General features: G+C 45.2%; 1 protein-coding gene across 4 annotated transcripts in view; it reads left to right on the top strand.

The window, feature by feature from the left end:
- The window catches only part of PPP2R1B (protein phosphatase 2 scaffold subunit Abeta), a 37,403-nt gene that overhangs the window by 9,635 nt on the left and 3,813 nt on the right, over nucleotides 1–23,955 (top strand). For 3 of the 4 annotated variants that reach the window (XM_059069486.2, XM_067038920.1, XM_067038921.1), the window contains 10 exons: nucleotides 621–776; nucleotides 1,437–1,551; nucleotides 1,993–2,063; nucleotides 2,418–2,552; nucleotides 3,313–3,486; nucleotides 7,097–7,157; nucleotides 11,471–11,625; nucleotides 11,997–12,139; nucleotides 12,542–12,633; nucleotides 13,050–15,638. In XM_059069486.2, coding sequence (XP_058925469.1) covers nucleotides 621–776; nucleotides 1,437–1,551; nucleotides 1,993–2,063; nucleotides 2,418–2,552; nucleotides 3,313–3,486; nucleotides 7,097–7,157; nucleotides 11,471–11,625; nucleotides 11,997–12,139; nucleotides 12,542–12,633; nucleotides 13,050–13,066 — 1,119 coding nt within the window. In that variant the 3' untranslated portion in view covers nucleotides 13,067–15,638. Of the gene's footprint in view, nucleotides 1–620; nucleotides 777–1,436; nucleotides 1,552–1,992; nucleotides 2,064–2,417; nucleotides 2,553–3,312; nucleotides 3,487–7,096; nucleotides 7,158–11,470; nucleotides 11,626–11,996; nucleotides 12,140–12,541; nucleotides 12,634–13,049; nucleotides 15,639–17,143; nucleotides 17,266–23,955 lie in introns of those variants that run through there. The other variant, XM_059069487.2, reaches the window with a different exon arrangement.

Genomic DNA, 23,955 nt, shown 5'->3' with positions numbered 1-23,955 from the left:
GGTTTTCTAGGCTAGGCTTCCTCAGTTATTCTGTCCTAGATCATCAACATTTAAATTGAATGGTGTTTTTAAATTACTTTTAAAATTTGTTTTTCTATGTATTTTTTTCCCCAAGTCATTATCTCATGCCTGAACTCCTATTACTGCCATCCTACAATGAGTATTTTGAAAACTGAGCTTCCTAAGTCATTCCTTTACCCTTATCCCCTATTCTCTTTCTCTGTTCTGATCTGTTGTAAACAACTTGTACAAGCATTGTTTTCATTTTTATCCCTCAACTTCTTATAGTGAGGATTTAGAGACATCATTAAAATGTTTTCTTTTTTCACTTAATCTTCACATTTTATTTTCATTTTCCTTAATAAAAATCCTGCACTCTAACAAACGTCATTACTTTGCTGTTCGCTCAGAGAACAGTCATTTCTGCCTTTATGGCTTTGACATGCCTGCCATTCCAGGCAAGGGGAGCAGCTATTTCAGGACACAAAGACATGAGCTGCATATAGTGTGGTTGTTTTTTTAAAATTAAATGATACCCACGGCACTACCACACACCACACACTGCCGCGTGGCTCTCAGTAAATATTATCTGACTCACGGAAAGGAATTTTGTTTGTTAGGATTCAGTGCGCCTCCTAGCTGTGGAAGCTTGTGTCAGTATTGCTCAGTTACTTTCTGCGGATGACCTTGAGGCTTTGGTGATGCCTACACTTCGACAAGCAGCAGAAGATAAATCTTGGCGAGTTCGCTATATGGTAGCTGACAAATTTTCAGAGGTAAAATTGTTGCACTGACATTGTTTGAGTACTAAAGAAACAAACCAGAAACCCACAGATTTGCTGTTGTACCCAAAATTTCTGAATTGGAAGTGCTCATGGCAAAAACATATATAGATCTTCCTGGACTCAGGATGGGGTTGTGTCCCGATAAACCCATTGCAAGTTGAAAGTGCATTTAATACCTGCTGGACATCATAGCTTAGCCTCGCCTACTTTAAATGTGCTCAGAACACTTACATTAGCCTACAGTTAGGCAGAATCATCTAACACAAAACCTATTTTATAATAAAGTATTGAATATCTCATGTAATTTATTCAATGCTGTACTAAAAGTGAAAAACAGAATGGTTTTACATGTATCGGTTGTCTCCCCTCGTGATTGCGTGGCTGACCAGGAGCTGGGGCTTCCTCCCTTTGCCCAGCATCACGGGAGAATTGTACTGCATACCGCTAGCCTGGGAAAAGATCAAGATTCAAAATCTGAGGTTTGGTTTCTATTGAACATGTATTGCTTTCACACCATCCTAAAGTTGAAAAATCTTAAGTCAAACGGTCATAAGTTGGGGACTGTCTATACTTGAAGATTGTGCTGTTTTGTGTGTTCATGTTACTTATTTTGTTTAGAATACAGTAAAACCTGTACAAATTCTTTTATAGCTCCAGAAAGCTGTGGGTCCCAAAATCACCCAAAATGACCTCATCCCCGCCTTTCAGAACCTACTCAAAGACTGTGAAGCTGAAGTCCGAGCAGCTGCTGCCCACAAAGTAAAAGGTTAAGGCATCAGTTTATGTTGTAGTTTATGTCATTCACTTTGGTGCATTTTTTATGTCAGTGAATTTTGTATTTTTTTTGTTCTAGATTATGTTTTCAAATAAATAGAGTTGATTTTAATGTGTTGAAATGTTAACCTTGTCACATAAAGCTACTCCCTTTATATTTAAAACCAAACAGCTGTGTTACCCTGTTTCTGTTTTTAGGAAAAAAAAAAAAAAAAAGGCATTTCTAGGTTGGATTGGTGTGGTACACAGTGGCATATAGATTGACCAAAAACTGCATTTAAAATAAGCCAGATTTCCTCCTTGGAGCTTACTTGCTTAAACATATGATTTGATTTAACTTGAAACTGTTGATAAACCCAGTTAAATTTCTTCATTTGGCTCCATGTAATGGCTCTCTGTAAGCATTTTTTTTTTTTCTATTTATCTCTTTTAGAACTTTGTGAGAACTTGCCCATGGAAGGTAGAGAGACCATAATTATGAATCAAATTCTGCCCTATATAAAGGTAAACCTAACTTTATTTTTTGTTTCACTTTGCCCTATATGAAGGTAAACCTTACCTCAGTTTTTGTTTATATCGATATTACCTTAAAGTTCTTTGAGTTTAAACGTGGACCAGGGATGAATGGGACAGATATGTTAACATGTGACATTGTTATTTATTACTTATTAGTGCTTTATAAGTGTAAAGTGCTCTTTGGTGCATAGGTTTAAATTATTTGACAGATGGTCTGAGGAAACTTTATCAACTAATCAATACTGAAATAGTGCTGTCTTTTAAAATTCCTTGTGGAATGGTATGGAAGTTTCTGTTGTCTTGCAAAAAAAGGAAAGGCTTTTAATTTTGATTTTGTTTTAGGAATTAGTATCTGATACAAATCAACATGTCAAATCGGCTCTAGCTTCTGTAATTATGGGATTGTCTACGATTTTGGGCAAAGGGAATACCATTGAACATCTTCTACCTCTTTTTTTAGCTCAGTTAAAGGATGAGGTAAGTCTGGCTATAAATTTTGTTGTCCTTTGATAGTCAGTGATTTGGTTTGGTTTTTGTTTGGGGTCTCACTGAGATAGAACCCAAAAAAGTAACTTATTTTAAACCATTGACAATGTTTGGACATGGGGTTATAAGTTCCCCAGAAAATGGGCCATTTGATACAGACTTAAAAATGTCTTTCCATCTTCTCTGCCTAATTCCTGCTTATATTCGCTGCTTTTTTTTCTCTTTAAACTTAATGGATCTTTGTTTGATAAGTTTCTTTCATTTAAATATAAATATAATATATCAAAATTATAACATTAGCTAATATTTATTAACACCATGTGCCGGGCATGATCATAAATGCTTTGCATGTATTACTATTACATGTAATTCTCACAACAGTCTTATGAGGGTGGGTCTTATTATTATTCCCATTTTACAGATGAAGAAGGTGAAGCACAGAGGTAAAATAACTTACCCAGGGTCTCAGCAGTGGTAGATCTGGGATTTGAATGCATGTAATTTGATTTCATAGCCTATGCCCTTTACCTTTCTATAGATTTTTCATTGAAAGTTCTGTTTGATCAGTTAAATTATGTGCTTTGAATTATTTGTGTACTCAGTGTTAAGTATTTCTTCCTGGACACTACTTTTTTCACCTGAGTCAATACTTTCTTATTTTAAAATTTATTTACTCATTGTGTTGGTAGGAGAATATTGGGCAGAGAACTTGATCTTTACATGTGATCTTTTGGGGCTTGTGTACTTGCAGTGTCCTGAAGTTCGTTTGAACATCATCTCCAATTTGGATTGTGTAAATGAAGTGATTGGAATCCAGCAGCTCTCTCAATCACTCCTTCCTGCCATAGTGGAGCTGGCTGAAGATGCCAAATGGAGGGTCCGGCTGGCCATCGTTGAGTCTATGCCACTGCTGGCAGGCCAGCTGGTGAGTATGGGTGCTCTGTGAACTGAAGGACAGCATCAGATAGTGGAGCAGGTTTACCATGGCAAGTAGGAGGCCCAAATAGATCCTATGGTTATGTTCATTCAGACTCATGAAAGTATGGTCTCTCTTAGTTGCCTGTAGAGTGGTTTGCATTTTCATCAGTACATTAACTTCTTTTTTTTTTTTAAACTTTATTATCCTTTCTTTTTAAAAAAATTTAATTTTATTTATTTATTATTTTTGGCTGCATTGGGTCTTTGTTGCTGCGCGCGGGCTTTCTCTAGTTGCGGCGAGCGAGGGATACTCTTCGTTGCAGTGCGCGGGCTTCTCATGGCAGTGGCTTCTCTTGTTGTGGAGCACAGGCTCTAGGCGCGTGGGCTTCAGTAGTTGTGGCATGTGGGCTCAGTAGTTGTTGCTTGCGGGCCCTAGAGTGCAGGCTCAGTAGTTGTGGCGCATGAGCTTAGCTGCTCTGTGGCATGTGGGATCTTCCCCAACCAGGGCTGGAACCCATGTCCCCTGCATTGGCAGGTCGATTCCCAACCACTGCGCCACCAGGGAAGCCCTGCATTAACTTCTAACAAAAAGGTATTATAGGGCTTCCCTGGTGGCGCAGTGGTTGTGGGTCCGCCTGCCGATGTAGGGGACGCAGGTTCGTGCCCCGGTCCGGGAAGATCCCACATGCCGCGGAGCAGCTGGGCCCGTGAGCCATGGCCACTGAGCCTGCGCGTCCAGAGCCTGTGCTCCTCAACGAGAGAGGCCACAGCAGTGAGAGGCCTGCGTACAGCAAAAACACATTTCACCTCCCCACTATCCCAAAGCAAAGCCATAGAAGAATATAATTTCTTGGTATATGTCACAGATTTTGTGCTACTAAATGTCTCTGTGATTTAAGGAATATTTATCTCAGAAGAAAGGGAAGTATGGTTTTGAGATAAATCAGTTTTGACTTTTGCTCAGGGAGGCTTCCCTGTTTGCCTATATTCTGTGCAAAATGTCTCTGGTTACCACTTCTCCTACATTCTGGTTAAAGGGAGTTGAGGACTCTCCATATAAAAAAGGAGTGTTGAAGTTTGTAATGCTAGTGTTTTGGCCAAAGTCCACATTATCACATTACTGTTTGAGATTCATGGATAGTTGTCCTGATCTCAAATTAATTAAAATTTCAGTGGGTTTTATAGCCACATCCTTTCCTTTCTTTTTTTAGTAGGTAGACTCGTCACTTCTAAATTTGATGTGCCCTCACCATGTTGGTTGCACTTACTATAATAGTATACTATAACTGTCTGTTAAAATCTAGTTGAGGAGGTAGACAACTGATCTCTTTTAGAGCAGGGACTGTGTTCAGTGTTTTACTTCCAGTGCTTACCATAGTGCCTGGCATTAATCAGGCACTTAACATTTGTTGATTGTTGAGAAAATTAATACCTGAAAAATTTTTGAGAAAGCTCGTAATATGTCAGTTTATAGCCAACGTTACTACAGTTTGTTTCCCCTCTTTCAACCCCACTTCTGTTCCTTTCATATCATAGCATACGGGACTTATTTTTTCTTTTCTTGGATCACTGAATTTGTATTGTTATTTTGGTATATACTTAGTTTATGAAATGTGTCTTGTGTCTTGTGTGTGTGTGTGTGACATCATATGTTTTATAAAATTTGAAGTGTCCCATTCTTCAAAATGGATGCCAAAGATTATCAGTGTACAGGTTTCCCCCACTGTTTGAAAGTAGAGCATTCCTAAGATAGCTTTTGTAAGCTGAAATGGCGTAAAGCGAAGAAGCAATTACCTTAGGACACATCTTGCTAACAGATACAGGAAGTAAATCAAGATTAAGCACAGATGCTCACAGGCACAGTTCAAAGCAATAGCGGCCTGATGCTGAGATGCTGAGTGTAGTTCTAGGGGAAGGAGCTTGCCGGGGCCACTCTTGCTGCTGTGGTGCACGCTGCCTGTCGAAGGGCTTGTTGACTCACTGCAAAACAAATGCTGAATGCTGTTTTCACCTTTTTTTGTTAAAAAAAATCCCCTTCAGATTTCTTTTGGTTAGTGAAGACACGTATTGGTTTACAGCTCTTTTGTAAAAGTGAAGTGATGTAAAGTGAACTTCCGAAAAGTGGAGGATACCTGTATAGCTAATGGGGTCAGGCAGAGTCATCCTGTCAGTTGTTTTCCTCTGCCATTCCCAAGCACTGAGACTCATCTTCTGTTCTTCACTGGTGACGGTCATGAATCACCTCTCCAGAGTCGAAAGCAGCAGTGCTTAACTGGTTTGCTAAAGATTGAAATAACTGTCTGGAAGGGAGGGTGAATTTTAGGACCATTTCTTTAACCTCTGTCCCTCCCAGACCTGGGAAGCCTGCAAAGGTTGGTAGCTCTCCAGAGGAGTATGGAAAACAGGCACCTGGTGACTTTGGCTACCTCATGCTTGTCTAGCAGAGGTGACATGCATCAGTCAGAAACATTTTGTTATACAACTTCAGCTTCTTGTTATTATTATATATTTTGTCCTTTAAAAAAAATCCATAAAGACTTTTATTTCAGGTAGTCAGTTTATAAAATTCTTTCAAGACTTTATGTATGGCCTGGCTTATGGACCATGGTGAGTGAATGTAAGGCTAAACCACAAGAATCAGGAAATAAAAGTTAATTAAGACTCAAGAAAAATCCATGATCTGAAACGAAAAATAAGTCTTTGAGAGTGGACATGGTAATAATGTAAGGGTGTGCTAAAATAAAGCCTGTTCATAATCGATTATTATGAAGCCATTTTATCATATATTCAAAGCACTTTTTAAAAATTACATTTCTTTATTGAAAATACATAATCACTGGTCAGAAACTTCTTAGGATCCAAAGAAGCTAAAGACTGTGAACACGTAGACCTCAAGAGGAAGGTGCTGGGAAAGCACAGTTCACAGCGATCGCCCACGTGATGTGAAGTCCCACGGTGCTGGGTCTGCGAATCAGCTCGAGGAGCTTGTCTGCAGCCTGTGCTGGTGTGGCCACCGTTGAGGGGGAGAGCAGTGGTGGAGAGAAGTAGGATGGTTCCACTGTGACTGTGCTGGGACCTCTTCACTGTACTCTTGTGCCTGCTTTATTCTCTCTCTGCTTTCTCCCATGGATCCCAGAGTACTCTCTTTAGCTGGAGATAAGTCTGTCTCTTGGTGTCAGGTTCTTTATCCTTAAGGATTTATTATGATATTAACCAAAAGGGGGAAAATTTGAGAATTATTCCTATTACTGACTGGTATTTTCCTGGTAATTCATTTTTACAGATATTCTAGAGATTGTTTGGCAGACTGCATGCTGCACTCTTCCTACTCATCTGCAGTGTTGTATCTGGCTCCAGGCCACTCCGTGCTCTCCAACTCAGCAGTGCCGGGGCCATCGCACTTCTGCTCTTCTTTATGACTTCTATCCAATAAAAATAGGTTTACAGTTTGTAACTCAAATCTCATGGTATTCTTTTTCTGGCTGGTCCATGAATTCTGCTTATTTGGAAATAAGTCGTTTTTTTTAGCTTTCAGGTCACATTGGTGTAATATAAATAGTACATCTTGATTTCTAAACTTTGGAGACATTTATTAATGGAATCTTCTGTATCCATAGGGTGTGGAATTCTTTGATGAGAAGCTGAATTCTTTATGTATGGCCTGGCTTGTGGACCATGGTAAGTAAATAAGTTAATGGAAGGCCCATGTTTTTGCATATATCCCATTTTGTTCATATATTTCCTTTTTAGAAAGGAATCCTAATCTGACCATATTTGTTTTACCAGTATAGGGATGAAGACAGGCTTTCATTAAAATCCAGTTAGCTTTTTCTGAGCACAAGTTTGACATTTCTATTTTCTACCAGTTTTTTTCTATCTTAAATTTTATTTTCTTCATTGAAAAATCTGTTTGCCCTATTTCTCACTCATTCTATTACATTATTTTCAGACTGTCTCTCTTTTTTTTTTTTTTTTTTTTTTGTGGTACGTGGGCCTCTCACCGTTGTGGCCCCTCCCGTTGTGGAGCACAGGCTCCGGACACGCTGGCTCAGCGGTCATGGCTCACGGGCCCAGCCGCTCCGCGGCATGTAGGATCTTCCCGGACCGGGGTACGAACCCGTGTCCCCTGCATCGGCAGGCGGACTCTCAACCACTGCGCCACCAGAGAAGCCCCAGACTGTCTCTTTTATACGTATATTCATTCCTTTCTTATCTCAAGGTCTTCTACTCGACCATGCCATCTTTGTGTCTTCAGCCACTGTAGACTGGGTTGGACAGGGATTGGAATCAGAAGAAAGGCCTAGGGGGAAGAAATGGCTACTTGTCTTCTTTGAGGTGACATAGAGAAGGAGTATACAATGGTGTAACAGAGGTGTCTAGGAGTGGAAGACGTCAGCTGTGACCTAGGATAGAGAGGTCCCAGATTTCTGGTTGCGTGAAAGGCATGCTTACTTCCTGTACCCTGGCTGCTGCTGCCATGATACTAAGAGAGGGAGAGCTGAGAACTCAGGGCAGGGTCAGATAGGACAGCATTTAGAAAATAGATTTTTTTAGTATTTTACCTTTTCTTTGCATTTATAGCCTAATTCATTTCAACAGTCACAGAATCTTTTTCCTCTAGTGCCACATACTGTGTTACAAATAAAAGCTGGAACTGCTGCTTATCAAAATATACAAGACAATTCATGTTTTATATAAAGCCACTTCATGTTAACTTGTTAGCAGTTGACTTTTTGACAAGATCTCAGGTCTGGGTATCTCCTCTTGTCTGCTGGGCAGAAATGGGTAGGACGGGTTCCCTCTGTACCACTGAGGTCCAGTGCCAGGCCCGTGTCTAGACCTGGCAGATTTGGTGTGGTCTGAGATCTGTTCAGATATGGGTCCTGAGGACTTACAATGTCCTATGAGCTTTGGTTCCATATTTTGGTGGATGAGTATCCTGCTTCAGTTCCACAGCTTCTTATATATACTTTATGTACTGAACGTATCTCTGTGGGTGCTTATGGGTGTCTCTTTGGGAGGAGTGGGGATGTTGTGTCTGCTTGTACATGTAGGTGGTTTTGCTGAGGGCATAGTTGGATCATATGGGAGATCATATGGTTAAGGAAGTGAAGAGGAGGGGTGTGAAAAAAATGTGCAAACCTCATAAAGGCATATATATGTAGATAATTTCATTGTTTTCAAACTAGATTGTGAAGATTTTATTTCTATTTTTCTTGTTCTCCAAAGTTACCTTTTTTTTTTTTTTTTTTTTTTTTACGGTACGCAGGCCTCTCATTGTTGTGGCCTCTCCCGTTTGCGGAGCACAGGCTCCGGACGCACAGGCTCAGTAGCCATGGCTCATGGGCCCAGCCGCTCCGCGGCATGTGGGATCTTCCTGGACCGGGGCACGAACCCGTGTCCCCTGCATCGGCAGGCGGACTCTCAACCACTGTGCCACCAGGGAAGCCCCCAAAGTTACCTTTTTATGGCTTAATTTTTTTTCTTCTTAAATGAAACTGAGGTTTGGCAAATCATAGGAAAGGCAGTCTTCTCTTTTTAGAAATAAAGTATTTATATTATTTCTGATAAATATTTAATGTTAGTGAGTCCCAGAAGATCAGTCCATACTTTCTTTGAAAATTAGTATTCTAGGTTTATTTTGAGGAACTTTAAAAATCCACCTGTTCCACGAAGAATTGAATTCCTGACACCTTTTCCATGTAGGATTGTTCTGTCAATGCAGGTTAATTAATACTTCCTCTTTTTTCTGATTTTTTTTTTCCAATTTGGGAGCAACAGAGACCCTTGTGTCTTTTTCTGCAGCAGCATACTTAAGTGGCATTGCAACTTTGAACCAATGAAATTCTTTGAACCAATGAAATGTCAGCTCTGAAATTGTTCTATACTTAATCACATGGGGTTTTGTTTTCACATTTTAGATAACTGCTGTGTAGTGATCAATGATCAATTAAATTTTTGGAAACTTTTTTCTGCTTATTAAACTACTAAAAGGATATTGTGAAAAATCCAGAGAACTATAAGGAAGAAAGCATCACTTACTTCTCTTCCCACGGTTGAGTGGATAGTATTGACGAGAGGGAGGAATTTAGAAGGGGAATTTACTTTTTATAGGAGGAAGCGAAAAGTACCAAAGCTAGTGAGCATATAGAGTGTGTTAGAAATTCAGAGGAACGTTGCAAGTCAGCCAGACCTTGAGGGGAGAGGGAAGAAGAAGGAGGGAGAGAGACAAAACAAGCAGAGAGGAGAGGCAGAACCGTGGAATGGTTTGCATTCTTTTCACAGCAAAATTGAGAGAAGCCAAGAACATAGTAGGCATCTGGCCAAATAGAGTTGAGTGCAGTTAAGGTCTGGGTCAAGGCTGAGCGCTCTGTCTCTGGTTACCCTGGCAGTGAGATCCCTTCCCTGTGGTAATGGCATTAGGATGAGAAAAATCTCAAGCAAATAAAAAAAACAATGAGAGGAGAAGACACAGGTGGGAAGAGGTTGGTGGGGTGGGGGACGGTGTGCCCAAGACAGAGAGTGTGAGTGTGAAGGGAGGGAATTTGCGTTAGGGGTAAAACAGTTCACTTGAGCTGCTCCTTAGCGAGTGCTTCTAGATATTCCTGGCAGGTTGCTGCTCCCACAGGCTTTGGTCAGGTTGCATGTTGGTAATAAATTATATAGTTCCTTGGCTAAGCTGTCTTGCCTGTTCTCATCAGTGGCATTGCCTAAAAGGATCTATGGACTGGGAAGAGCTGGGTATTTCCTGTCCGAAAGCCTTGTAGAAATTGTCCAGGATCAGAGCTGTGGCTTGGATAGCTATCAAGCCACAGCTATCACCCAGGAGGGTTGGGCCCATCTGGAGAGAGAAGTAGAATAAGGAGTCAGTACCCACCACTCTAGATTTGTTATCCAAGCCCAAATTTTGAGTCGTATCGGACACGTAAAGTGAAGCATTGCCACACAGGTCTCTGTTGAGTGCTGTATGTAGCAAGTAGTTGTTGAGAAGATCGTAGCTCAGGCCTTTATTATCTAGATTTATGACGTCTTTGCTAAATGACCTCGTAGGGAATTATGAGGTTAAAGCAGGCACATATATTCATAGAAGACATTTGACATGTTGTCTCAACAAACATTTTTAAGGGAAAAAGAGGCAGGTCAGTCTTAAGTTTTTATTTGCTGTTGTATAGATGACAACAGAGGCCTCTAAATAACCTCCTCTCTGTCATTCTCTCAGCTGTTCTTGCTGCTGCTGGAATAACCTTGCTAAAATAACATTGGTCATAGGGTCACAACTTTGCTTTAAAAACCCATCACTGGTTTTCTTACAAAGTCTAAATTTAGCTTTCATGATGCTCTGTGTTCTGGCTCCACCCTAACTGTTCAACCTTACAGTCTCCCAGACTTCAGTTTTTTCCTTCTTGCCCTGGGTAAATTTTTTTGGCCTTTCCAGGAATTCCTCCCCTCTTCTCTCCACTTACACAAATCCTCCCCAATCTTTAAGGCCCAGTGCAAGGCCTCTCTTTCCTGAAGCCTTCCCAGATCTCCCTGTTCTCTGTCCTCTAAACTCCTACAGCTCTCAGGGTCTCTAGTATACAATTTCATGCTTCGTTATAGTCAGTCTTAGATCACATGACTTCTTGGAATGCATTAGCTTTCATTTTTCTGCTAAAGTGTGTGATCTTTGAGGGCAGTATCTTATGCATTCTTTCTGTAACACATAGCACATAGTTGGCACTCATATTTGCTAATTGATTAATGATGTGTATAATGAGCTCCTTGCCTCCCTTTTCCTTGGACATTCTATACATTTTGCAACTGTAATAAGACCAAATCAGCATACTTACTAGGAGTCATGGCTGAGCATGCTTGCCATTGCAGTCTGACTAAAGTGGCGTGTTTACAGAGTTTTATTTTTGGTCCACCTTTGATGATGATGTAAGCAGAAGTAAACTAGGTTATGCTCATGATGTGAGCAGCGCCACAGCATGTTTTTCGCCTCTCTGCAGTGCATGCCATCCGTGAGGCGGCCACCCACAACCTCATGAAACTAGTTCAGAAGTTTGGTAAAGAGTGGGCCCAAAATACCATCGTTCCCAAAGTGTTAGTAATGGCAAATGATCCTAACTACCTGCACAGAATGACCACTCTATTCTGCATCAATGTAAGTATTACATGGCTGTTACTGCTAAGCTCAGTTGTTAAACCAGTAGTTCAGTACTGTAGTATGAATTCTGCATATGTTGCCTTCTTTTTGGACTATATTTCTTATACTGATAAATTTGGACAGTTAGGAGATGAGAGAAAAATGTCAATTTTTCAATTTGTGTTAAAAATCTGCAGTCAAGTCAGTTGTGAATTCTGGTCTCATTCTTCTGGGATTCTGTGCTACCTTGTATCCTTCATTCACATGCTCACACTAGAAACATTTTCCTGTTGGCCAGTTCCTTTCTTATTAAATATTGTCTCTTTAGATTTGGGGATATTTAGAAAGATAAAAGTGTTTTTAATGTGCTGTCTTATTTCTTTTTCTAGGCGCTATCTGAAGCCTGTGGTCAGGAAATAACCACTAAGCAGATGCTGCCTGTTGTATTGAAAATGGCAAGAGACCAAGTAGCAAACGTCCGATTCAATGTGGCCAAATCGCTACAGAAAATTGGACCAATTCTAGATACCGAGTAAGATTTTAGTATTATTCTTTTTTTAAAATACTTTTAAAATTTCACCCCATATAGGCAGAAATAGCTAAAATTAAATTCGGTGATTTTCACTTCACCTAAGATGTGGGATTGGTTAAAGAAAATAATAAAGTAATTTAACAACCAGTTTTGAGTGTGTCTACCCTGACTTCAGTATTTAAGCTGTGTACCTATGTAGATCATTGTTCGAAGCTAATTCTACAGAGAACCTGAGAAATTATTTAATACTTGTCAAGTTTATATTATAGGTGTTTTAAGATTTTTTTTTTTATTTTAAACTTTAAAAATTACCATAGAGCAAATATCTATATACACACACACCATAAAGCATTCCTCTGGCTCAGAAGACTGCCTCTCACAGATGATACCGTTGCATTTTAGTGCTTTGCAGGAGGAAGTTAAGCCGGTACTACAGAAGCTAGGCCAAGATGAAGACATGGACGTCAAGTACTTTGCACAGGAAGCTATAAGTGGTATGTCTGTTTTCTGCCTTCCAGCTTTTGCTTCGGCTAGTGGGGTATGAGTGGTGTTAAGTGGGCCAGGCGATGAGCATCTGGACCTGGGAGGTGCGATACGAGCTCCTGGAATGCTCGTCTTCTCTTTGGGTAGAACCTTCTTGGCCCACCACTGAGCTGGCCATTTTCCCAATTCTACGTCTAGGGCTGGGTAGGGATATGATTCTTACTGGTAAGAACAGTTTTTTGTTTGGATTTTAATTAGTTTTTAAAGTTTAACTTTTGATTAGCCTGACAGAGTAAAGAAACTGACCACAGTGAGAAGCTCATACATAGTCTTATGCTTTTGGATCATTTTTGTTGTACTTAATGTTCGCATAGATAGTTCATGAACTTTCTGTACCACTAACTTGATTTTGTTTGGAATTTTCTAGTGCTTGCATTGACATAACGAGGAACAGGAGGGGAAAGACTTTACTAAATTCCTACCACAGATTTCTAGTCCATGTGTTCTTGAACTGGGTGGAGAGAAAAAATGGAAAACCTTCAAGACCTCATCTGAGCAAATGGCAACAACTAACAAGAAATCAAATTTCAGTGACTCTATTCTTTCTAAAGATTGTTTTTTTACTTGTCTTCCTTGTTGGGATAATTATATTTTAACTGTTCTTATTGTTTGTGACCAATTCCTGACACTTGCAGTCATTTCTTGGTTGTCTCCTAATGATTTATTTCGAACCATCTGATCTCCCGCATCCTCATTGTTTAATCAGGCCCCGGCCGCTTAATATTCCACCAAGCCTGGACAGGTTTGGACCCAGATGTGGAACAGCAGAGTGATTCTTTTGATGTTTGTATGTATCTGTGTGTCTCCATCATTCCAAAGTTAAAGATACATGGTTTCGAATAACTTATTTGATAAGCACTCCACTTGGGAGACACATTGAGATTTAACTGTAGTGAGAGCCATATTTTCCTGGCTAATGGTGGTCTTGCCTCAGTGTCTCACCTGAAAGGGGAATGTGGAAGCTCAGGGTTCATGTATTGGTTGTTTTGGTTTTTCTTTGCTCGATTTTGACTGCAGTCATGTCATTCAGAAACCTGAAGTGCAGATGCATCTTGCTGCTAATGTGTCATGTTGAAACCTAACTCATTTTCCACAGCTCCCCACTGTGACTGCATTCAAAAATACTCTTCTTTCTCCCCGCTGAGAAACTTAAAATTTAGTGCCTCCTAATAAGCAGGGGTTCTACTGTTTGGTTGTAAGATTGCAGTTGTATTTCTAATGAGTAAAGGAACCACTGGTATAATCCACTGTGAGGATTATCTTTACCTGGTTCTCCTTCTGGCTGTGTGAACATTTGGGCCTTGCTACATTGCACAGTAGTAGCTTTCCAAACTGAAGTTTCATTACTAATTTTTTGGTATAGGTGATGCTGGAATCTTATCATTTGAAATGTTTGTTTTTCTGCTTTTCCAGTAAAACCTCATTAGTTCCTCCTGGAATTGAAGATAATGAGTTAAGCTGAAGGGTTTGCTGAAGGAAATTAATGGTACGTGAGGAAGCCTGTTGGGTCTGAACTACTTAAACAATTTTAACGCTCCTTAAAAAGCACCCTTTTACCACTTGATATGCTAGTTACTAATCACTCTTTTCAATTATATTAAAATACCTTCCGTGAGGATCTTTGTGAGGCCACACCTTTATTTAGATGCATTCAATTTACTCTTTATCTCTGATATATATACATATGTATTTAATGGATAATTTAAATATTTTTTCTTTAAAATTTATGAACATTTTTCACCTGATCAAACTCAACTTGTCCCTAATGCTTTTTTTTTTGGTGGTACGCGGGACTCCACTGTTGTGGCCTCTCCCGTTGCGGAGCACAGGCTCCGGATGCGCTGGCTCAACATCCATGGCTCACAGGCCCAGCCGCTCCGCGGCATGTGGGATCTTCCCGGACCGGGGCACGAACCCACGTCTCCTGCATCGGCAGGCGGACTCTCAACCACTGCGCCACCAGGGAAGCCCCCCTAATGCATTTTTAATTAATGAGGTTTTATTGTAGCTTATTTTTCTCTCAGTGCATCTCGCTATGTAGTTTGCTTGTTTCCATTTTGGTTTTCAGACTGTTTCTTTCATTCATAGTGTTAAAACCCAGCGAGCCCTGTTCTGTTTTGTGAAGGTCCAAAGACTCCTAGAAAACTTTGTACATTAAACCATTTCATAAAACCAAGTTTGACCAAATACTTTCAAGTTTGTCTTACCTTAGAAAAACAGAACATTTAAAATCAGAATTACCTGCCTGCATTTCAAACTGCCAAGCTATTTTATATAGTATGTTTCTATTTTATTACTTTTGGGCTAAGGATTTAATACTTTCCTAGGCAATAATCTTTTCTACATTCTCATTTTAATATCTTAAACTATTATGCTGTAAACAATTTTAGTTTCATGGTTCTTTCTGTTTTCTTGTTATCTGCAGGCTTTGTTTGTCTTCGTTGAATTTCATATTTGAGAGACTGTTCTCTCGATTGAAACAAATTTGCACAACCATTGCTTTCCTCTGGTTGGAAATGCCATTGGTTTGGGGATAGACTTTTAAATGGCCTAGTAGACCCCCTGGGGAGATCTGTGCATCAACCTCTACCCTAAAACCGTGGTAAAGGGTAGACAGCAAGCCCTTGCTTTCTCAGGCTGTGTCAGGGAGCTCAGCAGGGCCCTATCTTTTTGGGTGACCCCAAAGGGACTTCATTGTTTCTTTCTGACTTAAACAATAGGGAATCCCTTTTGTTACTCCTCAGAAGAATTGTTCTTTGGCTCATAACTTTGTCATTTTCTCCTTGGATTAGTTTTCTTGTCTTGATTTCACTGGACTATAAGCTCCAGGAGCTCTGTAAGGGCTGGGATTTTTGTCTGTTTTGTCTTCTGCTGTATCTGTAGCACCAGCACCTAGATCAGTGTCTGGTGTACATAGTAGGTGCTCAATAAAAATATGTTCAGTTAATTTCTGAAACCTGTGCTCTGGTGTGTTTTGTGTGTGGAACAAGTCATCCACGGTACCAGACTGCTTCTCATTACCCTGTTGACACAATGAAGGAATTTCACTGCTTTTAAGAAACGAGCTTTTTGTGGCCCTTCTCCAGTCCCCGTTCCACTTGGATTGTACAATACCTGGACTAAGCACTGCCATTCTTAGCCATCCTAGGCAGTTTACAGCAGTTCTTTGATTGACTAGGAAAGTGAAGCAGAGATATATACAACATATGTCAATGAAAGTCTCATCAGTAGTGGAATTCACCTTAGTGTTTCTTTCCACAATATTTATGGGGTTTAGCCCTCACAGGCTTAAGAGACCAGATCTTGTTTGTCTGCCTATGCTGCCATGAAGATAGGAACCCGAAGTGCATTCTGTTTCATAAGAAGAAACAGGTTAATATATGGTTTCTAACGAGACTTTGTTGAAATCCTAGTCCTCAGCTCACAGAAATATCACAGCTTGGCCACTGTGATCTTAGGCCCTGGGGGGTCTTTGCTGGACAGCTTGTCTTGACTCAACAGAGACAGCAGCCTGACCTTTGAGCTGTCTTATCCAAGCATACAAGATACTTGCATGACCTCCAGGGGAATCAAATGTGTCATTCCTGACCCAGTGGTTAGGCTGTGGTAATGCTGGCTTGTTGCAATTTTATTAATTGCTGTGTTGTTATGGAGTTAAAAATCTTTCCTGTAGAAATCACATTGGTCCCATCCCCCTGGGGATGGCAGGGCAGGGTGGCCAAACAAGTTGGGTGCTCGTTTCTTGCCTTTCACTTAAATTCCTCTGACCCTTTTTTTTTTTTTTTCCTCCCGGCATTCTTGTCTTAAAGCCTCCTTTCTGCACTGCCATAAACTGGAGGGAGAAGGAGCTGTCACCTTGTTCTCCTTGGTTTAACAATGAAGCGATTGTGGTCTGATGTTATGTAATTGTTTCTCTCTGATTCTCTCATATTCCTGTTTCCATCCAGTTCCTTGCTCCTCTTTCCTGTTCACTCACATGTCTCCAGTCTTTTTTTTTTGTACCTAGAATAGTCTCACTATTCCCCGTTTGCCTCCACGAGCCTGCTGCTTCCAGGAAATTATATAATGTTCAGTTGCGATGGAAATCTTCTGGAGGATGAGGAGAGTTTAATTACTCATCGGGCAGAGGAGCCAAGTCGTTTCAGAGTTGTTGCCTCAAAACTGATGTTGTGGGTTCTGAAAGGAGTCAGGTCTTTTCCGTCTGGCTGGGGCTCTGTAGGCTGTCAGTGACCCAGACCTGGGGGAACACCCAGCTGGTACCAGCGGCCCCGTGGGGTAGCACTTTCCATGGCTCTCGAGGAAAAGGCACCCTCACTCAGGGCCTGGGGTGAACCAGCGCTCTCTGCACAGAGACCCAGGTGCTTCCCCACTGCAGGGCTGGAACACCTGAGGCATTGCAGGTGGGCTTAGGGGGAATGTGGCCTGGTTGGGACAGTTACGGTCCGCTGTCTGTGTCTCTAGTAGTGGCCCAAAGGCTGAGGAAGCTAGGTTTTCCTGTGAAGGACAGTGAAGAGCCCAGCGCCCCTGGGGCTGACAAGAACCACTTCCTGAGACCCAGAGGGCCGGGAGAGGACACTGGGAAGGTAAGTGCTGCGGACACTCCTGGCCTGAGTCCTCCGCTTGCCTGGGCTGAGGTGTGGGCGGAGGGCAGCCAGTGAGGCAGCAGCGAAGCCAGATCTTTACCTCGCTCCCTGAGGGGACGGTCACGTTTTGAGGGCCACGGGAGTGTGTTTTTAAAGCCTGTTGCCCTGCTTCTTGTCCTTCCTTCTGGGAATGCTTTCCGAGGGGCGGGGTGGGCTTGCCAGCGCTCTGCCACTTGTGTGGCTCCGCCCCCACGCGGAGGACAGAGGTGGTTGGCTCAAGAGTTGCTGTTCCCACTCATCTCACAGAACAGACAGTTCTCCTTTGCTACAGTTCCTCTCAGGTGGTCACTTCCATTCAAGGAAAAAAACACTTCTGTCAGTTTTACTGGGTAAGAGTCCGAATGTTTTACAAGCCCCACTTGACGCCCCTCTGGAGGAGGTATGCCAAAGTTCAAGTTCGGCAAAGTTGGTGCCGGCCACTGCCCTGGGGCTGTTTGTTAGGAGGGTGATTTATGACCTACAGATAACGTTCGGAAGAGCAGCACAGAGGGTCTGGCTGCCGAGTGCTGATGTCAGGCTGCATTTAGCTTATTTGGAAGATAATGGTATTTTCGCACCCACTCCAGTGGTTTTGCTAGGTGAAGCTTCTAACATCAAAAAGTTTGTCTTAGGGCTTCCCTGGTGGCGCAGTGGTTGCGAGTCCGAGTCCGCCTGCCGATGCAGGGGACGTGGGTTCGTGCCCCGGTCCGGGAAGATCCCACATGCCGCGGAGCGGCTGGGCCCGTGAGCCATGGCCGCTGAGCCTGTGCGTCCGGAGCATGTGCTTCGCAACGGGAGAGGCCACAACAGTGAGAGGCCCGCGTACCAAAAAAAAAAAAAAAAAAAAGTTTGTCTTATAAATCTTTATGGCTTTTCCTTCATTTTCTGTGAACTGGGGCCATGCGAACCTTGTGCTATTGTCCAGGCCCTGAACTGCAGTCTTTCATCTTAGAACGTTCTCCCCTTCCTGCGGCGTTGTGCGCTGTTCTCCCAGGGCCGGCAGCTCCAGGCTGTTCCTGCGGTGGCGGCCCCGCGGGAGGAAGTGCCGAGGTCACAGGGCTGCTCATGGCCTCAGCAGCCCTTTCGTCCTTACTTCTGTTTCACTGAACTTGGCCTCAGAGAAGATACCGCGGCCGGAAGAGTAGGCATAAGAGTCACAAATTTTTAGACCTAAGCCACAGACTTCCTTGGGAAGAAACGAGTTATGTTTTCCCTACACACTCAGGGCCAACTGGCCACGCCATTAAATGCACGGTTTGCCTCTGACCTGCAAGTGGAATAGTTGAGGCGATCCCTCTGTGGCACACTTGCCAGGTCTGTAGGCGGCCCCTCATGGCCACAAGCTGGGGAAACGGTATTAGCTGCTGCACCTCGAGCCTCGGAAACTGTGCAGGCATCTCGTCAGGCACCTGGCAAAATCTCACTGAATCCTTGCAGCAGTGTGATAGGTGCTGGCAGCTCTGTTTCTCAGCTGGTCGAGAAACTCCCCCCACCCCTGTCCTGTCTACTTGGGCATCTTTTCCGGCAACGGAGGCAAGGCACTGCTAGGCCTCTGAGGCTGCAAATCACTTAACCCAGAAAAGTCCCCTGCCTCATGACGCAGGGAGTCTTCCCCGCGTTTGAAAGGGGGTTGACTGTTGCCAGGCAGAGCCCTGCGTGTCAGGGGCCAGCAGCCAAGTGAGTGATCCAGGAAGTCATCCAACTGCAAACCAGAAATTGTTCTTAACTCCTCACTCACTCACTGTCTGTGGCCCATAGCAAATTCGCCCATCTGCCCCGACGGGGTCAGAGGGTCCCCAGAGCCCTGGGAACTGCCTCCAATGTCCACTGGCCTCTGGGCCCTGCGGGAGCCATTCGACATCCCAGGGCTTGGCCTGCCCCTTGGTCCGAGAGGGAATGACCCCAAGGGGTGAGAGCCAGTTTCTTCGGCGAAGTGTGTCTCCTTGGTTCCTCCCAGACTGGCCCTTGGTGTCTGCGGAGCAGTCTGTGCTCTGGATGTCGCCTGTGGCCCCCGCCTCGTGCAGGGGGGCAGCGCGGCTGCCTCGCGCTCCCGGCCCCCCCACCCCGGGGTCAGCTAGGCAGCTCCTTCCTGGCGGCGGATGGTGGTCTTCCCTCCTAGCCGGGCGGGGCTGCCCTCGTGGACGGTGCGGGGCCTGCTCTCTGATGACAGAGCTGCTGACGGGCCTCTGTCAGGCGAGGGTTAACAGAGGATTTGTTTATTGAATCACGAAGTAGCTGTCACATGATTTTAATCAAAACACCATTTCCCTGACAACAGTGATGTCAGTCTTGTTATTGCAGGAAGGAGCAGCTGCGAGGGACAGTCAGGCCCCACGCCGAGCCCGGGTTCGGAGACTCAAATCGAGGGAAGCATCATGAATAACGCTTGCAGGCACCGATGTGCCAGATCTGCTCTCCTCTTCCTCCTCTCTCTGTCCTGACAGCCTGTCCCGCACAGACACTGGCCGGAGCCCGGCCCCCGTGCCCCAGTCCCCACTGAGATTGCACCTTCTGCACTCCCTGCTCCTTCTACCCTTGTTTCTACTTCTGGTTTTTCCAGTTTTCCTTATTTTCCCCAAACTCAGTCATATGGGCCCCTAGGATCTCTGGCCTCTGACTTCTGGTACCTGGCTCTCCTCTGTGTTCTAAACCAGCACCTACTGGTGAACCAGCAGTCCTGCTAGCCCGAGGTGGGGGGACCGTCCTGCAGCACAGGAGTCTCGGCTCCCTTTGGAGGAGCCAGCTTCCTGGGGGCTGAGGGGCTGCTGTCCTGTTCTTTCTCTCCTGAGGGCAGGTTAGGGGAGCCTAGGGCTGCCTGAGGGTCTCCAGGGCAGTTCTAAAGAGCTTGGCTGTGGGTGCCTAAAGGCTAAGAGCTCCTTAAGGAAGGGCCAACCTCAGGGTTAAAGAATTAGTTCTCTTAAGCCCAGAAAGACTACAAGAGGCCTGCGTCCAATCCAGCTGAGGACTGATCACAGAGATCAGTGCCAGGGAGGTCGGCAGCGGACCGCTCCCAGGGCCAGTGGAGAAGTGTCCTCAGGCTCTGCCTTCTCTTGGCACCTTCTCCTCTTTGGGGGCTGGGGACCAAGGAGCTCTCTCTGCAGAGAAAAACCCCCAGGCCCTCCAGCCCTTCTCTCTCCAGGAGCTTGGCCTTAAAAGCTGGGAGATGGGTGAAAAAGGCCTCCTAGGTGGGACATGGATTCTCATGGATGTTCCTTCATCTGTGGTACCCATGGCTGGTGCTGCCCAGAACTCATCACTGAAAACGAAGAGATCCTGGGCAAAGTTCTTGGCTCTTGACCTGGAGCAGGTGCTCAGAATAGGGCAGCCACCCTTAAGTCTGTGACGGGATTTTGTAGGCACCAAGCAACCATTTTCTGTGTCCAGTGTTGGGATGCTCGAGTTAAATGAGAACAAGACAGGGAGAGGTGCAATACTGTGACAAGCCATTAAAGGGAGCTGGGCGTCTTCTGAGTGCTTTCTTGTTGGAGGCCGTGCTAGGCCAGGCTGCGTCCGAACCTTGCAGTAGAGCTGTGGGTTAACTCAGCTAGTCTATGTTCCCAAGTTACCGCTGGGATAACGGGCCTTTGCAATGATGTGCCCAGGTTAGCAGCAGGGCTGGGAGTGGTGCCAGGGGCCGAGGACTCAACCAGAGGTTCTCTGCTGCCTCCCGGGCTGTCCCTGGAAGAGAATGGGTAGGCTCCACCCTACCTGGAGGGTCTTTCTGGCCAGAGTGGCTGCTCCAGGGGGTGGGCCGGGGAAGCTAGGCTCTGTTCTCCCAAACTTGCTCCTGGCCAGGCCCTCCTTGCCCAGCCCTTTCGTCCCCAGGGCCTGCTTCAACTGCCTGGCTGCCCTTTGGCCCTCTCTTGGCTGGCACAGGGACGCTGCTAAACATTTGGGCTTCTCTAGTGACCAGAGTGCAGTTCTAGTGGGCCCCAGACTGGAGTCGTTTCGGCTGTGAACTCGGGGTCCCGCAGCGTGGCGCGCTCCTAGGAGAGGCCCTGGGGGCTTTCCCTCAGTTCAGCTGTGTTCCACCCCGCAGCTCTGTGGGTGGCCCTGGCGTGGTGGTGATGCACTCAGTCCTGAGGGTCGGGGTTCCCAGTCAGGCCCCCTTTTGGTATCTCAGGTCCCATTCAGGGAGTGAAGAGAGAGATGGAGTCAGAAGCTCTCAAAGCCTGCCTGACAGGGAGAGTGACGACTTCGCCCTCTGAGAGGCCAGATCCCCAATACCTCTTTCTTCTGGGCCCAGATTTTCTGAGCTCTCTGCCCAGCCAGCTCTTGGGGGCTCAGCTGCAGGGGGAGTCCGCTTCCCATGGGCAGTGTCCTCTCTCCCCGCATCCCGGTTCCTCACCTGGGGGCTCAGCACTGCACCTGTTTCACCTGGGCTTCAGACCAGCTCTGAGTCACTGCGCTTGGGAAAGTCCCTTAGAAATTTATACAAAGGCAGCTATCAATGCTCCCTAGGGGTATTTGCAACCATGGGTCCAGAGGAATTCAGCTGCACCAGCGGATTGGGTCATCTATAGCAGGAAGGCTCCTTAGTTGAACGGCTGGAGGCACAGAGCAAGCCCCGCACTCTGCCTGACCTGGCTTTTGGGTTTGTCCTCAGTGATTTGCCAGTGATGGCTAGTGTCTGAGGTGAGGGTCCAACCCCTTTGCTTCAGTCAAGACCCACATCTGTCTCCCTTTACAGGGGACACTGTAAAGTATGAGCCATGGGGCAATATTCCATCCCTCCAGAGCTCCTCAGCTTTGTCATTTCTTTTTTAAAATTTTAAGTTATTGGGCTTCCCTGGTGGCGCAGTGGTTGAGAGTCCGCCTGCCGATGCAGGAGACACGGTTTCGTGCCCTGGTCCGGGAAGATCCCACATGCCGCGGAGTGGCTGGGCCCGTGAGCCATGGCCGCTGAGCCTTCGCGTCCGGAGCCTGTGCTCCGCAACGGGAGAGGCCACAGCAGTGAGAGGCCCGCGTACCGCAAAAAAAAAAAAAAAAAAAAATTATTGGAGTATTGTTGATTTACAATGTTGTATTAGTTTCACAACTAACACAACATTGTACATTTGAAGTGACATCACTGGGGCCAAAATGAGGAGGGCAGAGCGGCTGTACCCTTTGCAGGTGACATTTATTTTGTAGCTAAATCCCAGCCCAGGATTTAGTGCACAAAGCCCAGAACTTCCTCCCATGGTGCCCTGGGGCTGCAGGCAGAGCAGGGCGCTCTTTCCCTACCTGGATCCACCCAGGGAGGGATGGGAATGCTCAGCAGGGAGGGCCCTACCAGAACGGTAACTCTGAAGAGCGCGAGCGGTTGCAGACCGAGTTGCTAATGCTCTGAGTCGGGTTAGAAGCCCCTCTAACCCCGTGAATGGGCCTTAGGGGGTCCAGGAACCAACTCCTCCCCTGAAATTATCTGTCTAAAGTTGTATGTCTGTGTATGTATGTTTCCTAGGAAGAGGATCCAAAGCTTTCATCAGCATGTCGAAGGGATCTGTGAAACCTCAACTTAGGAACTAGTGGGGTGGAAAGGAGCAGACGGCCAACAACAGAACCTTGGGTGGGGCCTCGACTGGCGGCGATGGAGGTGGGCTCTGGTGACTGCAGACGCGGCATCACCCTGGAGGTGTGGGCACAGCCGACAAGCTCTAGACCTCAGCCCAGCTGGGCAGAGGCCCTGGATCTGGAGCTCAGGTCGCCCTTGCCCCTTGCACCGAGCCTTTGGCTCACGAAGGCCACAGACCGAACGTTGTGCAGAACGTTGTCCGCGTTCTGCACAACGTGAAGGTCAAGGGCTTGCTTGACTGGCTGCTAAAGTTCTGGCCAGTCTCTGCAGGCAGGTCTGTTATTTTTGCCTGTACCCTGGACACAGGGGGTTGTTTTTGGCAACACAAAATCCAAATGATGGAGAAACTTGGTGGGAAAGGGGAAAGTTTGTAAAACATCGTTACTGTAGTGTTTTCCTTTCAATAAAGGAAAAAGCAATTGAAACGCAGTGTTACTGAAGTCTCGGTTCCAGAGACGACAGCCATTTGGGGCAGGACAGAGCGCCTGAGGCAAGCGGCTCCGAGGCAGCAGGGCAAGTCGGTGGGGGAGGGCTCTGCTCTCTTCCCGCCCTTAGCCGTCTCCCCCAGGCCTTCCACTCCCACCAGGGCCAGTGGCTGTTCCCTCAGTTTGGACGCTGTCTCAGTTCTACAGCACGGGCTCAACTGGAATGGTCTGAGTGAAACCAAAGCCTAAACTTGCTGCCAGAAAGTAGGATTTTTTTTTGGCCGCACCACTCGGCCTGCAGGATCTTAGTTCCCCGACCAAGGATGGAACCTGTGCCCCCTGCAGTGGAGGCATGGAGTCTTAAGCACTGGACCTCCAGGGAAGTCCCCAGAAAGTAGGACTTAATAGTGCCCTTTCACTCAGGGTCTGGCACTAAAACAAGTCTCCAATGTATGAGAGTGCCCCAAACGCCTCAGCAAACGGATTCTCCAGCACCCGAGGGCACTGTGCTGGTTCCTGTCTCTCGGAGGGGGACCGCAGTTTGTGCATGTGTGTGTGTGCACGTGCAGCACTGAAACGGTTTTTTCTTCTTTTTTTTGCGTTGAAACCTTTTGCACGGAAGATGTGCCATCGTAAGTGCCAGTGTCTGGCTGGGCCCCCATTCCCTCC

Source organism: Kogia breviceps, chromosome 7 (genome assembly GCF_026419965.1).
Source record: "Kogia breviceps isolate mKogBre1 chromosome 7, mKogBre1 haplotype 1, whole genome shotgun sequence".
In the NCBI taxonomy this organism is placed as follows: domain Eukaryota; kingdom Metazoa; phylum Chordata; class Mammalia; order Artiodactyla; family Physeteridae; genus Kogia; species Kogia breviceps.
Note: the sequence above shows the minus strand (reverse complement) of the source record. Positions and strands in the feature narration are given on the sequence as shown.